General features: G+C 48.5%; 1 protein-coding gene across 1 annotated transcript in view; it reads left to right on the plus strand.

Annotated features, from left to right (window-relative positions):
• Window positions 1-14,023, plus strand: part of LOC306968370 (5-hydroxytryptamine receptor 2A-like) — a gene marked incomplete at its 5' end in the record, with an annotated part of 82,250 nt that extends 68,227 nt beyond the window's left edge. Inside the window, one exon of the mRNA XM_079563714.1 lies at window positions 13,216-14,023. Coding sequence (XP_079419840.1) covers window positions 13,216-14,015 — 800 coding nt within the window. The 3' untranslated portion in view covers window positions 14,016-14,023. The remainder of the gene's footprint in view (window positions 1-13,215) is intronic.
• Between the last annotated feature and the right edge of the window lie 1,611 nt (window positions 14,024-15,634).

Below are 15,634 nucleotides of genomic sequence, written 5' to 3' on the forward strand. Positions count from 1 at the left end.
TTCTGTGACGTCCTCTAGTTTTGGGCGATTATCGAATTTCAATCGAATCGTGATTTTAATAAACGTCGATCACGATCATCGCGTGGTGCGTTTTAATCGAGGAGAATCTGTCGCTGCAGTGCCTGTCAGGTCAACCCCAGGGAAACACTCGGCCCAAACAAACAGGAAGCACAGGACGGCACATGCGGCACCAAGAGGACCTGGTGATTTTACTGTAAGACCAGCTACAAAGTTGTGTTAACTCGTCTAAAGAGCAAAACAGAAACACTCGGAGCCTCAAAAAATGACAAAAAATGACAAACAAATGACAAAAAAGTTACAAAAATGAGTTGAAACCCCCCCCAGAAAAAAAGATAGAAAAAAATCTGATGACGTGAGGAAAAAGATCCATTTAGATGAGTTTTGTAGATCTTAGCTTTCAAATGAGGCATTACACTGGCCTACAGGATTTGGGTAAAGCTGAGCTGGAGAAAATGCTCTGGGTTCAGGCAGGAGTTGAGATGTTAATGCTTAATTCCTCCCCACGATCCTCCAGTAAAGGCAAAGAAATAATATTTGTAAATTAAATTCACATCATAAAACTCTGATAATGAAGCCTCTCCATGAAACCTTCCCCTCATTTGAATCCGCTCAGAGTCGGCTCCTTGCATCATCCTCACGCTCGCTTTTCAACACGTGCTGAATTATTCAAACTCGCAAAACACATAACGCGGCTCCGTCCACAGTGGAAACGCGAGCGCACATTTCCAGCTTCATGTTTGGGTTTGAAAGTTCCTTTGAACGCCCGCATGCATAATTCATCCTCCCCGTAACGCTCTCCGCCGCGAACGCTTTTCATGATGAACCTCCCGTCGTGTTTGTACATCAGCGCGTGTAACACAGGTTCAGGAAACAAGCGTCCTTTCAAGTGGAGATGAGGCGCACCCGTAATGATCTCAGAGTCAGGCCCTCCACTGTCAGGATGAGGCTCACCTGTAATGATCTCAGAGTCAGACCCTCCACTGTCAGGATGAGACTCACCTGTAATGATCTCAGAGTCAGACCCTCCACTGTCAGGATGAGACTCACCTGTAATGATCTCAGAGTCAGACCCTCCACTGTCAGGATGAGACTCACCTGTAATGATCTCAGAGTCAGACCCTCCACTGTCAGGATGAGGCTGTAATGATCTCAGAGTCAGACCCTCCACTGTCAGGATGAGACTCACCTGTAATGATCTCAGAGTCAGACCCTCCACTGTCAGGATGAGGCTGTAATGATCTCAGAGTCAGACCCTCCACTGTCAGGATGAGACTCACCTGTAATGATCTCAGAGTCAGACCCTCCACTGTCAGGATGAGGCTGTAATGATCTCAGAGTCAGACCCTCCACTGTCAGGATGAGGCTGTAATGATCTCAGAGTCAGGCCCTCCACTGTCAGGATGAGGCTGTAATGATCTCAGAGTCAGACCCTCCACTGTCAGGATGAGGCTGTAATGATCTCAGAGTCAGGCCCTCCACTGTCAGGATGAGACTCACCTGTAATGATCTCAGAGTCAGGCCCTCCACTGTCAGGATGAGACTCACCTGTAATGATCTCAGAGTCAGGCCCTCCACTGTCAGGATGAGACGCACCTGTAATGATCTCAGAGTCAGGCCCTCCACTGTCAGGATGAGACTCACCTGTAATGATCTCAGAGTCAGGCCCTCCACTGTCAGGATGAGGCTGTAATGATCTCAGAGTCAGGCCCTCCACTGTCAGGATGAGACGCACCTGTAATGATCTCAGAGTCAGGCCCTCCACTGTCAGGATGAGGCTGTAATGATCTCAGAGTCAGACCCTCCACTGTCAGGATGAGGCTCACCTGTAATGATCTCAGAGTCAGACCCTCCACTGTCAGGATGAGGCTGTAATGATCTCAGAGTCAGACCCTCCTCTGTCAGGATGAGACGCACCTGTAATGATCTCAGAGTCAGGCCCTCCACTGTCAGGATGAGGCTCACCTGTAATGATCTCAGAGTCAGACCCTCCACTGTCAGGATGAGGCTGTAATGATCTCAGAGTCAGACCCTCCTCTGTCAGGATGAGACGCACCTGTAATGATCTCAGAGTCAGGCCCTCCACTGTCAGGATGAGGCTCACCTGTAATGATCTCAGAGTCAGACCCTCCACTGTCAGGATGAGGCTGTAATGATCTCAGAGTCAGACCCTCCACTGTCAGGATGAGACTCACCTGTAATGATCTCAGAGTCAGACCCTCCACTGTCAGGATGAGACTGTAATGATCTCAGAGTCAGGCCCTCCACTGTCAGGATGAGGCTGTAATGATCTCAGAGTCAGACCCTCCACTGTCAGGATGAGGCTCACCCGTAATGATCTCAGAGTCAGGCCCTCCACTGTCAGGATGAGGCTGTAATGATCTCAGAGTCAGGCCCTCCACTGTCAGGATGAGGCTCATCTGTAATGATCTCAGAGTCAGGCCCTCCACTGTCAGGATGAGGCTCACCCGTAATGATCTCAGAGTCAGGCCCTCCACTGTCAGGATGAGGCTCACCCGTAATGATCTCAGAGTCAGGCCCTCCACTGTCAGGATGAGGCTGTAATGATCTCAGAGTCAGACCCTCCACTGTCAGGATGAGGCTCACCTGTAATGATCTCAGAGTCAGACCCTCCACTGTCAGGATGAGGCTGTAATGATCTCAGAGTCAGACCCTCCTCTGTCAGGATGAGACGCACCTGTAATGATCTCAGAGTCAGGCCCTCCACTGTCAGGATGAGGCTCACCTGTAATGATCTCAGAGTCAGACCCTCCACTGTCAGGATGAGGCTGTAATGATCTCAGAGTCAGACCCTCCTCTGTCAGGATGAGACGCACCTGTAATGATCTCAGAGTCAGGCCCTCCACTGTCAGGATGAGGCTCACCTGTAATGATCTCAGAGTCAGACCCTCCACTGTCAGGATGAGGCTGTAATGATCTCAGAGTCAGACCCTCCACTGTCAGGATGAGACTCACCTGTAATGATCTCAGAGTCAGACCCTCCACTGTCAGGATGAGACTGTAATGATCTCAGAGTCAGGCCCTCCACTGTCAGGATGAGGCTGTAATGATCTCAGAGTCAGACCCTCCACTGTCAGGATGAGGCTCACCCGTAATGATCTCAGAGTCAGGCCCTCCACTGTCAGGATGAGGCTGTAATGATCTCAGAGTCAGGCCCTCCACTGTCAGGATGAGGCTGTAATGATCTCAGAGTCAGGCCCTCCACTGTCAGGATGAGGCTCACCCGTAATGATCTCAGAGTCAGGCCCTCCACTGTCAGGATGAGGCTCACCCGTAATGATCTCAGAGTCAGGCCCTCCACTGTCAGGATGAGGATCACCCGCAATGATCTCAGAGTCAGGCCCTCCACTGTCAGGATGAGGCTCACCCGTAATGATCTCAGAGTCAGGCCCTCCACTGTCAGGATGAGGCTCACCTGTAATGATCTCAGAGTCAGGCCCTCCACTGTCAGGATGAGGCTGTAATGATCTCAGAGTCAGGCCCTCCACTGTCAGGATGAGACTCACCTGTAATGATCTCAGAGTCAGACCCTCCACTGTCAGGATGAGGCTGTAATGATCTCAGAGTCAGACCCTCCACTGTCAGGATGAGGCTCACCTGTAATGATCTCAGAGTCAGACCCTCCACTGTCAGGATGAGGCTCACCCGTAATGATCTCAGAGTCAGGCCCTCCACTGTCAGGATGAGGCTGTAATGATCTCAGAGTCAGACCCTCCACTGTCAGGATGAGGCTGTAATGATCTCAGAGTCAGACCCTCCACTGTCAGGATGAGGCTGTAATGATCTCAGAGTCAGGCCCTCCACTGTCAGGATGAGGCTGTAATGATCTCAGAGTCAGGCCCTCCACTGTCAGGATGAGACTGTAATGATCTCAGAGTCAGGCCCTCCACTGTCAGGATGAGGCTGTAATGATCTCAGAGTCAGGCCCTCCACTGTCAGGATGAGACTCACCTGTAATGATCTCAGAGTCAGACCCTCCACTGTCAGGATGAGGCTGTAATGATCTCAGAGTCAGACCCTCCACTGTCAGGATGAGGCTGTAATGATCTCAGAGTCAGGCCCTCCACTGTCAGGATGAGGCTGTAATGATCTCAGAGTCAGGCCCTCCACTGTCAGGATGAGGCTGTAATGATCTCAGAGTCAGACCCTCCACTGTCAGGATGAGGCTGTAATGATCTCAGAGTCAGGCCCTCCACTGTCAGGATGAGGCTCACCTGTAATGATCTCAGAGTCAGGCCCTCCACTGTCAGGATGAGGCTCACCCGTAATGATCTCAGAGTCAGGCCCTCCACTGTGGAGATGAGACGTTTCATCAGAAGAGCCGAGAGGAGCAGATTCAGGCACAGGTTCTGATCGTAGTGGTAGTAGTGCTACACAGTAAAAAAAAACAATACGAGACGAGTTCTTGGCGTCTTGGCGACGATTAGGCCTGTCACGAATCGCACAATGACAAAATGGAAAGGTTGAATTGGAAGAAGGATCTTGTTGGAGCGTGTTCTAGTGTCGGATCCGGGTCCTGTGCCAGAGCTCTGTTTGTCAGATGGTCTCGTGTCGAGGGCCTGGTCTTTCACTCCAGACTAAATGCAGTAAAGCGGAGTTTATGTGGAGACAAACGCACATGGTATTTTCTGACACCAGCTTCACTGAAGACTCTGGAGGAGGTGGTTTGAAGTCGTTTCAGCCTCATGTGAGCGAGAGACTACGATTCTGCTCTGCGCTCTGAACACGGGCTGAACTCACCATTGGAAACAACAGCCTGAACATAATTTGCTGTGACTTACTTTAGCTAAAGAAAAACGTTGGTTTGAATGCGGAGTCTGTAAAGAAGGAGAACCCTCCATGAAGAGGACTGCAGGACTTCTGTCTCCAGTGTACAGAAAGGCTCTGTCATGTTGATGAGGCTGAAACTCAGCCCAGGACAGATCAATCAGCAGGTAATTAGCAGAGATCAGCTTAGGTGTGATACAGGTCGTTAGCACATTGAATTACAAAGACTTAAAGGTCCTATATCATGCTAAATCGACTTTTTGGAGCTTTTAACCCTGTTGTTTTGCTATTTTCTCATCAAAAACACCCCAGAGTGGTTTGTGGCTTCACCCCCACAGTTCTCAGTAATCCTCCTGGATCCTGCTCTCTGAGGCTCCGCCCTCTGCTGGAAATCACTGAGTTGTGACGCTCTACGTCAGGGGTAGGAAACGTAAGGCCCCCAGGTCACAAACCCGGCCCTCCAGCACAGACTCTCTGGTCCTCAAGATGATTTTAAGAAACATCATTACACAAATCAGAGAGAACTTTTAACATTACTAGAGTTAAATGGGAGAGAAAAAAAGGTAGAAATACTGTCAATGCACCAAGTTAGGTCATATATTATGTACAACACTGGCATTTGAAAGAAATAAAAGAATAATGGTTTTAAGGAAGAAATGACATACTTGAATCAAGAGATTAAATCTAAGGATTGGACAGATTTGGTCTGGTCTTAGATGAGATAAACCTACAGCTATTCTCTTCATTCAGATAATAAAAAACAATGATTTGTCTGATTTCTAGTGAGTTTTATTCTTGTTCCGTTGGTGCTTTAGCATTTGTATCTTGGATTAGTTCAAACCGACTCAAATTCAACATAGAAGAACTTTAACTCAAGCTATTTTAAGTCATTTATCTCATTTAAGATGGTAATTTTTCCAGTGTTGTGCTTTACTCTGGGTTAATAATCAGCAGTTTTGGCCCTCGGTCTATTTACAATAAAGAAAATCGGCCCCTCCATCAAGAAGACCAACAGGAAGAGCCCGACGTCTGTAATGTAGTGCTTTACGGCCTGATTTTAATTTATAAAACAGCTTTTTCATTATTTCTGTTGCGCTGCCCCTGTGGAGAAAACAAACTTACCCCTGAGTCTGAACAGACGTCATGTTTGCACTGAAGCTGTGAAGAAGGAGCTCTTTCTAACCTACTCTGGACACGCCTGTTCTTTATTCTTACTCATTATGCAAAGTAATGAAGTATTAGTATTTCAAATGAATCATTGGATGAGTTGTATCACAGGGATGAAGCTGACAGGCTGTGCTGAGCTTTCGAAGGCCACACGAGAGTCTAAAGCTTTGTGAACGTGACTCTTCTTCTGCTCGTCCTCTGATCACGGCTTTGAGAGGATGATTTTACCAACAGCCCTGTCTGAACATTCATCTACAACATGCTTCTGCGTCCACACTTCAGGAAAACGATAAAGTCCCTGTGACATCGCAGTGAGTCGCTCTGGGCGCAGACGTGTGTCATGTGACCTGACGCCGCCGCTCTGGGTAGCAGGCGTGTTCTCCCGCTCTGGGTGGCGTGTAGCAGGCGTGTTCTCCCGCTCTGGGTAGCGTGTAGCAGGCGTGTGCTCCCGCTCTGTGTGGCATGTAGCAGGCGTGTTCTCCCGCTCTGTGTAGCGTGTAGCAGGCGTGTTCTCCCGCTCTGGGTGGCGTGTAGCAGGCGTGTTCTCCCGCTCTGGGTAGCGTGTAGCAGGCGTGTTCTCCCGCTCTGGGTGGCGTGTAGCAGGCGTGTTCTCCCGCTCTGGGTAGCGTGTAGCAGGCGTGTTCTCCCGCTCTGGGTGGCGTGTAGCAGGCGTGTTCTCCCGCTCTGTGTAGCGTGTAGCGTGTGCTCCCGCTCTGCACAGCTGTTTTTACCTCTTCATTGTAAAGGTGCGTCGACATACATCGTCATCATCCCAGTCCTGACATTTGAAACAAAAGGCAAAGATGTAAAGGCTTAAATGTGCCACTGTTAAACCGAGTCACTGCAGGTCATAAATATAAAGTGTCCTCAAAAGTCCAGTCAATCCGTCTCTGCTTTTGTTTGACTTTGTTCGTCACTGGAATAAATGTCAGCAGCACCAAAATTAAATATCTCCATCTGCTCAGAGCGGCGAGAGGAAAGGTCGGCGTTTTCCTCCGGCGTAATTTACTCGCTCTCCTTTAAACGCTCTTCAAACGACTCGGGAGAGTCACACGTCTGTTTGGGATGAGTCTGGCAGGAGACGGCGCGGCGGACGAGTGGTGCATGTGAGAAGGTCCCAGGTTCGATTCCAGGTCAGGGCTTTATGTTTGGACTGTACAGTATAGGATCAACAGAGGACAAATAAACCTGTGCCTGTGTCTCATCCGGAGTCAAACCAAGATCAGGATCGTTGCCTTTTTTAAACCCCTAAGAGCACTTACAGCGGGAAGAACAAGTATTCCCACATTTCTGCCTAAATCCGTCACTAAATGTGGTCCGATCTTCATCAAAATCACAAGACAGATTAAACAGTGTCTGCCATTAACTAATTCCACCTGAAGAGACTCAGAAAGACGAGAGGTTTTGTTGAACATGAATTGGGGCTCGGACGCGGTGGAAGATTGCACTGACCGTATGGAAGACATGGCCAGAATCGTCCCCTGGAGCTCGGACACTGGTGGTGGTAGAACGAGATCCGGTCGACCCGATGGGCAGCCTGAGGAGAGGCCGGGCGGAGGAGGGGCGGAGGAGGGGCGGAGGAGGGGCGGAGGAGGAGCGGCGGAGGAGGGGCCAGGCGGAGGAGGGGCCAGGCGGAGGAGGGGCGGAGGAGGGGCGGAGGAGGGGCGGAGGAGGGACCGGAGGAGAGGCGGAGGAGGGGCGAAGGAGGGGTGGAGGAGGGGCGGAGGAGGGGCCAGGCGGAGGAGGGGCCAGGCGGAGGAGGGGCGGAGGAGGCGGAGGAGGGGCGCAGCGCGGCTGGGAAATGGTCGAGTGAGTGACCGGCGGCTTAAGAAGGGGATCCCGGCTGATGAATGGCTGAGGCAGAGAGAAGCAGCTGCGATGATTGGCTGACGCGAAGGTGAGGCTTGACCTGGGGCCTTGATTGGATGATTAGTAAAGGTCGCCGTTGATGAGGCTGTTATTTATGACACTGGGTCAGGCTGTACAGTCGTATTCTCTCTGTCATAGCCTTGACTGTGGTGCTCAGACTCTTGTGTCTCAGTCTGACGCTCTGAGAGGATATTTATCCCTCTCCTGTGGAAGCAAAGACAGACTTGAATGGTAGGACTAGCACAATGTCTCCAGTTCATGTCTCCGGGTCCCGCACCGATGGTAAATAAACTTCTCCTGCATAAAACATCCAGACTGCTGCCTGTTCTTCATCTACCCTCTCGAACACCATTGTTACTTCTCTAACAGAGGCGATGAATGAAGGCTGCAGGTGCGTCTCCCGGTTCAATTTGCGCCGAAGTTTCATCACTTTGATCATAGTTTGAATGGCTATAACATGTAAACATTCACAGGACAGCGTGGAATAAGTAAGTGCACCCCCTGAATCTCACTGAACTGCAGCAGTTTTGTAAAGAGGAATGATCCAAGATTCCTCCTGATCGTTGTGAGCGTCTGATCAGCAGATATTTAATACAGGGGGTTCACTTACTTATTCCACACTGTTGTGAATGTCTCAGGTTAAACTTGTGAATTAATTTTTCAATTGATGACATCACGTTGTCCAGACCCTGAGCCCCACCATGATGCTCCTGCTCCTTCACAGGGAGGAGAGGGTTTGATGTGGATGTGCTGTTCCATTTCTCCTCCACACATGATCAAAAAAGTCCACAGTATATTTTTCCTGCAGTGCTGTGGAGCATCCAAGAGCTCTTTCACAAACATGTTGAATAGTGGGACAATTATCTCAGTTTTATCTGTATTGAACTGGAGGAAGTTACTTTTCATCCACACTGATCTGTTTGATATAATGACACAGTGAACCTCCAGGCCCATGTTCCCCCACTGTCAGTGAAACATAGATCTGAGCATCGTCAGCGTAGTTTCGATGGGACACATTGGAAATCAATTGACCCAATGGAACCGTGTACAGATTGAACAAGAGGGGCCCTAGAATCGACCCCTGGGGAACCCCACAGGAAGAGCTTCCATTACTTTCGTTTCCGCCGCCATTGCCAAACAACAACAGGGTGGTATTAGTTTAAGCAGACTCTGGGCCGGATCTTGTGCATCAAAATGCAGACGATAGCGTGACATTTTGCCTCAGTAGCAGCATTTTGTGATCTCACTCCAGACTGAGTGCATTTAAGTGGGTGGAGACACACATTTTCCTCCAACCAGATGGACTCCGCCTCCAGGAGAGTGGTTGTGTGGGAGTGGGGGGTGAACATGTGCTTTTGTTTTGCTTCGCGTTCACGCCGAGCGCGGAGGCTAATGGCACATATAGCGCCGCCAAGAGCCAGTGCCGCCCCGTGCGCCGCCACAAGATCTGGCCCAAAGACTCATTCCTGTGATTTTAATAGAAGAAGAAGAAGATCTTTATTTATATAGCGCCTTTCACAGACATATAGTCACAAAGCGCTTTACATGAGACAATTGTACATTCACTCCATACTCAGTGGTGGAAAGCTACGTTTGTAGCTTCAGTTTCCCCTGGGGGAGACTGTCAGAAGTGCTTTCGCAACTACACATGTCTGCGCCAACGGACCCTCTGACACCACCGTACATTCACTCACACACATCATTCATCCTGGCCTATTGTACATGTTTTTAGTGGTAGGGGAAACCGGAGTGCCCGGAGGAAACCTACGCAGACACAGGGAGAACATACAAACTCCACACAGAAAGGCTCCGTCCAGGTGGGAATCGAACCCGGACTTTCTAGCTGTGAAGCGAGAGCACTAACCGCTGCGCTACCGTGCCGCCCATCTCAGACCACATTTAGTGACTGATTTAGGCAGAAATGCTAGAAATTCCAAACAGTGCACTTCCTTTTTCTTCCCACTGTAACTCTAAAACAGGCTGTGAAGTGCATTAAAGAGGAAATATAGTTCCAATCGAAGGAGCACAGTTCGTCATCTTGCCCTAAATTCTTTGCTAATGAACTTTGCACAAAAGCACAAGCCCCCGCTGTGCACTTTATTCTGCATATCACTGAAAATGCAAATACCAGGAGTCTTCTGGAGAGGCCCATGATTCAACGTGGCCTAGTTCTACCATTAACCCCAGAGAGGGACATAAAAGCACCGTGATAACTGCGGCTCGGCATAAAACAGAGGAAGTCAATGGCCCGCGGCACATTAAAGAGACGCTAATGCTAAAACATAAAGGTTAGACTTAGCTTTAGCAGCGCAGGATTAGCGTAGCGTCACTCTGCTTCTTGGCCGACAATTTCAGTCCCACAAACTGACCCGGACAGACGACAAACTGGAGTGAATGAGGGAGAGAAAAGGTTCAAAGGTTGTTTTTTAAAGGGATGTTTCAGGATGTTTGACACAGGGCCTCATGTCCTCGTTATCCAGAGTGTTGCTGATTTATGGAGATGTTTTTGTTGTAATTCATGCAGTTCTTATATTTGAAGAGTTTCGTGGCGCTAGGCTAGTGCAAGGCTAGTGCATGTCTATGGTATCAGCTAGCCTGCATTAAAAACAGTGTGACCCGCTCCACAGAGCACCTGAGTCACTGATAACACCAGACTAACCATATACATGTCTGTGTCCATAGAGTCATGTTTGTAATATAACTGACCTGCATCACATGAAAGATCATATTCTGAGGGACTATTTTCTAGCAGATCACTCCACCGCCGCGTAGCTTAAAATGGTTAAAATGACTCTAGACACAGACATGTATATGGTTAGTCTGGTGTTATAAGTGATTCTCCTCAGGTGCTCTGTGGAGCGGGTCACACTGTTTTTAATGCAGGCTAGCTGATACCATAGACATGTACTAGCCTTGCACTAGCCTAGCACCACGAAACTCTTCAAACATAAGAACTGCATAAATGACCAAGTCCTGAACTGTCCCTTTAAACAGGTTTGCCCCGCCCCTTCACACATGCCATCTAAATGACACATGAGGCAGTGCAGGAGGCCACAGGTCACACGACTGTCCCGTGTTTCAGGAGGTTGAAGCTGGTCAGTGCACGGACATGGAGCCTCATCACTTACAGTTGTGGCTTTATGCTTAGTTAAATGTGCATAAATGACCGTGCGGGGTCCGGACCCGGAGAGCCACACCAACTCCACCCGGGTCAAGGGTCACCGGGGGAGGCTGGGTTTAGACTCGACACATGAACAGTCTGATGTAAAGCCACCAACATGTGCAATGAAACGATGAACGGTCTCGACTGTCGCACTTTTCCACCCGTTCACACTCATTCTTACGCTGATACACAGACACTGGAGGCAAGGGGGGAAGTGTCTTGCCCAAGGACACAGCCACAGTGTGCATGTCTGGTGGTGTCCTGGAGAGACCGAGGACATGTTTAAAGACTCCCCGACAGAAGACAGAGACTCTCACCCCCGCCTTAACCAAGCTTTTTTCTCACCGTTTTGACGCGTTTTTGGTGTTTTTTAGTCTCGTTTTCATCACTTTTCTTCGTCTCTCTTTAGTCACTCTTTTCTTGCGTGTTCGTCACATTTTCATTGGTTTTCCATTGCTTTTCCGGCATGTTTTTGATGCCCTTTTGTTGATGTTGTGTTTTTTGCCTCGTTTTCGTTGCCATTTTGATGCTTTGTCCAAGAAGCTTTTAGATTTGGGTAAAGCCCAACTGGAGAAAAAAGTGTTCTGAGTTCAGGTTGAGGTTTAGAGGTTCAAAAGCTTAGAAAACTCACGTAATGAAAAAAAGCCAAATGAGAAACTCTTTCTGTTCCACATCCTGGACTAACTAAGTCCATGAAACTCTAAAACTTTACGTTCATGACGCAAACTCCCCGGACTGAGACAAATCCCCTAAAAATCCTTCAGTTTCCACATGACTCTTCATACACTGCAGCTCATCATCACATACATGACTCTTCATACACTGCAGCTCATCATCACATCATTCATGTTTACACATTCCAGCCGGGCTGCCATGTTTAGTAGTAGTAAGTAGTAGTATCACAATCTGCACATTCAGGGACAGGTTTATCAGACCCGGAGTCATCACGCCTGGACTGATGCCCTTCAGTTATTATTATTTTAAAGACTCTTTCTGTGATAATAGAACAACATAGTAGTTTAGTTTATTTGAGTATTTCACAATCATACAGTTAATGGAAGCTCAAACTGAAGGAGAAGCTTAGAAGTGTCATGATGTTACAGTTCGACATTACTTTTACATTTACATCAGATAAACAATACTTCCTGTGTATTCTGTCAGTTTCACAACACAACTATAAACCTGTACATGATTGTGAGTTCACTTTGATCCTAATGTACAATTGTCAACGTACAATCAGCAGCCCTGGCAAACAAGGAGCTTTTAGCTGCATTTCACATAATTTCACAGCAAGATAATAATAATTATCCATCCATTTTCTTCCACTTGTCCGTTTCCGGGTGGTGGGAGCAGCTGTTGGAGCCCTGATCACATTGCACCAGCCCTTATGGCGCCCCCTGCAGGTGGTGGATCCACAGAAGGACGGCCTCATGGTTCTAACCAGGCCTGTTGGTCTCTCATAAGGGTCTGAACCGCTCTGTGTCTGACCCGTCCTCTATGGGACCCTACAGGGGCCCGAAGCCCCGACCACAGAGCTCCAGGATCCGCTCGAACCCTCCACCACGTTATGGGGGCGGCTCCAGGAGGAATGAATAGCTATTGTTGTTGATCAAAACAATTATCCTCATTATCAATGAATGAACATCCGATTTCACATTATAGTCACATTATATTCTGTCACCTCGCCTTGTTGTCATTACTGTCCACTGTTTATTATCCTTATTATGATGATGACACGCCCACATGATACACCTTATCTAGTGAGTGGCCTGTGGGGGGTCGCCCTCGCCCAGCTGCCCTGACTATACTACAATAATAATAATAATAATAATAATAATAATAATAATAATAATAATAATAATACGTCAAACTTGTATACGCTTTTTTGGACACTCAGAGACGCTTCACACGGGGGAAACAACAAAACAAAAAAGGTGTTTAAGGAAAAGCTGGTTTGAACAGGTGGGTTTGGAGGCTGGGAGTCAGAGTTTCTATGTTGTGTGAAGAGTTAAAAAGTGCCTGTCGTGAGGGGAGCGTCCCTCGCCCACAGATCCATGTCTAAGTTACTGTTGTTTAGTTGGGTCGTTATAGCAACGCAGCACCAGCAGCAGCTACATTTCTTAATTCTATCATTTGGACTTGACGGTGCCCAATGGAAGTGTTTCCATCAGAAACATGGTTTTAACCTCCTCTCTCTCCTCTCTCCACAGGGATCTCCATGCCCATCCCCGTCCTGGGCCTCCGCGACCCCTCCAAGGTCTTCAAAGACGGCAGCTGCCTCCTGACGGACGACAGCTTCGTGCTGGTGGGCTCCTTCGTGGCGTTCTTCGTCCCGCTCACGATCATGGTGGTCACGTACTTCCTCACCATCCACGCGCTGCAGACCGAGGCCACCATGTGCTTGGACCAGCTGGTGCCGCGGCCCAAGTGGAGCTCCACCTTCACGCTCAGCTTCTTACCTCAGGCCTCCACCATCTCCTCCGAGAAGCTGTTCCGCCGCTCCATCTCGCGGGAGACTCGCAGCAACAGCGTGTCCGGGTCGCTGTTCGGGCGCCGCTCCATGCAGACCATCAGCAACGAGCAGAAGGCCTCCAAAGTGCTCGGGATCGTGTTTTTCCTCTTCGTGATCATGTGGTGCCCGTTTTTCATCACCAACGTCCTGGTGGTGGTCTGCGATCCGGAGGTCTGCGAGCCGAGCCTGATGGCGGGACTCCTGAACGTGTTCGTGTGGGTGGGGTACCTGTCGTCCGCCGTCAACCCGCTGGTGTACACGCTGTTCAACAAGACGTACCGCGCGGCGTTCCTGCGCTACGTGCGGTGCCGGTACCAGCCGGAGAAGAAGCCGCTGCAGCTGATCCTGGTCAACACCATCCCCCCGCTGGCGTACGGCTCCACCAGGCTCCCCCTGGGAGACTTCGGGAAGCTGCGCAACGGCGTCAACACGCTCGGCCACGCCAAGGCCTCGTTACCGGGGAAAAGTCAGGAGGACAAGGATGAAAGCAGGGTCTGAAGCGCCCGGGACAATCGGAAGACGGACAAAAGTGCCTCATGGGTTGGATTTTAAAGCCGCGCTGTGGAATATTCCAGGTTACTCTGGTTTTATGTCACAAAGTTACACGGGTGTAAATTTCACGACCAAAACATGCTCCTAATGGTGAGAGAAACTTCAGATGTTCGACATCACGCGTGGCTCTCTGAGTTTGTCAAAAACAGAAGTCAGTCTCAGGCCAGGGGAAGGTTTGCTCAGGGGAGGAACGATCTTCTTCATTGTAAAAAGCGCCATTTTCTACAAATACCAGCATTGTCTGTACATGATTATGTCCAGACCAGTCTGGTATCGGGGAAAAAGTTTAGGTTCTACTGATATTTAAAGCAGGTACCGAAAAACAGACAAAACAGGGACAACATTAAAAGAAGAGACTTTGTTGTTTCAGCTCAAATCAATCATTTGTTTTTCCCATTTTTTTCAATTTCATTTTTCAATGTTTGCCCCATTTAACTCAATCTTTTTATTTTCCTTATTTTTCCCATTTCTTTATTCCGTCTTACTAATTTTCCCAAATCGATTCCCTATTTTTTCCCTTTTTTTCCCCCAAAACAATTTTAACATGATTTTTCCTCATTTTTTAGCCACATTTCCCCCAAATTATTCCCCGAGTTTCCACATTTCCTGTCGATATTGTAAATGTGCAGATCCTCCACACTTTATTGTTCTGTTTTCTGGTTCTAGACGACACATATAGTATCGGTATCGGATAAAGCATCGTTCAGATATTGAACGTTACTCAGGCCTGTACATGACCTCACTGGGTGTTTTGTTTAGAAGTTTTGAAAGATTTGACTGTATTTTGGTCATTTTTAGAGTATTCAGGCATTTGACCTCTGATTTGTGTAATAACATCATCTTCAAAATCAAAATCCTGAGGGCCAGAGCTCCTACGCTGGAGGGCTGGATTTGGCCCTGGGGCCTGACGTTGCTCTAGCCCATTCCTGTGCAAAGTTATGCATTCTTAACAAATAACCAGTTTGCCCCTCCAGCCACTCCTATCAGTGAAGAGAATCTGTAAACAAACCAGAAAACCATCCTCGCTCCTCAGATCCAAAGCCGTTCCTTCGCCGTTAAAGACGCTGCCGTTTTGGGAGAAAGGAGCGGAGCTGATGCAATGGATTATATAAAAGCAGGCACAATGCGGCTGTTTTGGGGGCTGCCACCGGGACAATGGAAATGTCAGTGTTTTGGAAAAGGATTCGCTCAAATTGCGGTGATCTGGTTCAGCTTAAGATACAATGGGGTTTTATCGCAGGCAGCAGTGGGCGTCGTTTTTTTACAGCTGAATTTGGGTCAGCGTCTAAACGTCTCCTCCGCATCCTCAGCGAAACTTCCTGTCCTCTTTCACGACAGACACACACCTCGTCTCCAAACTCGCCTCATTACCAAGCATTTTATTCAGTTTTGTGTGGAAACAGCACAGTTTTCTTGTTATTTTAGGATTTCTTCTCATTTTAAAGTGACATTTCTTAGGCCCTGTCCATACGAAGTCAAGCTGAGGACCAAACGCAAAGATGTTTAATCAGTCCAGTGTATCGTCCATACAGGCCGGTGTTTTGAGGGTCAGTAAACCAACATTT

This window comes from Gobius niger (genome assembly GCF_951799975.1).
Source record: "Gobius niger genome assembly, chromosome: 9".
Lineage (NCBI taxonomy): Eukaryota > Metazoa > Chordata > Actinopteri > Gobiiformes > Gobiidae > Gobius > Gobius niger.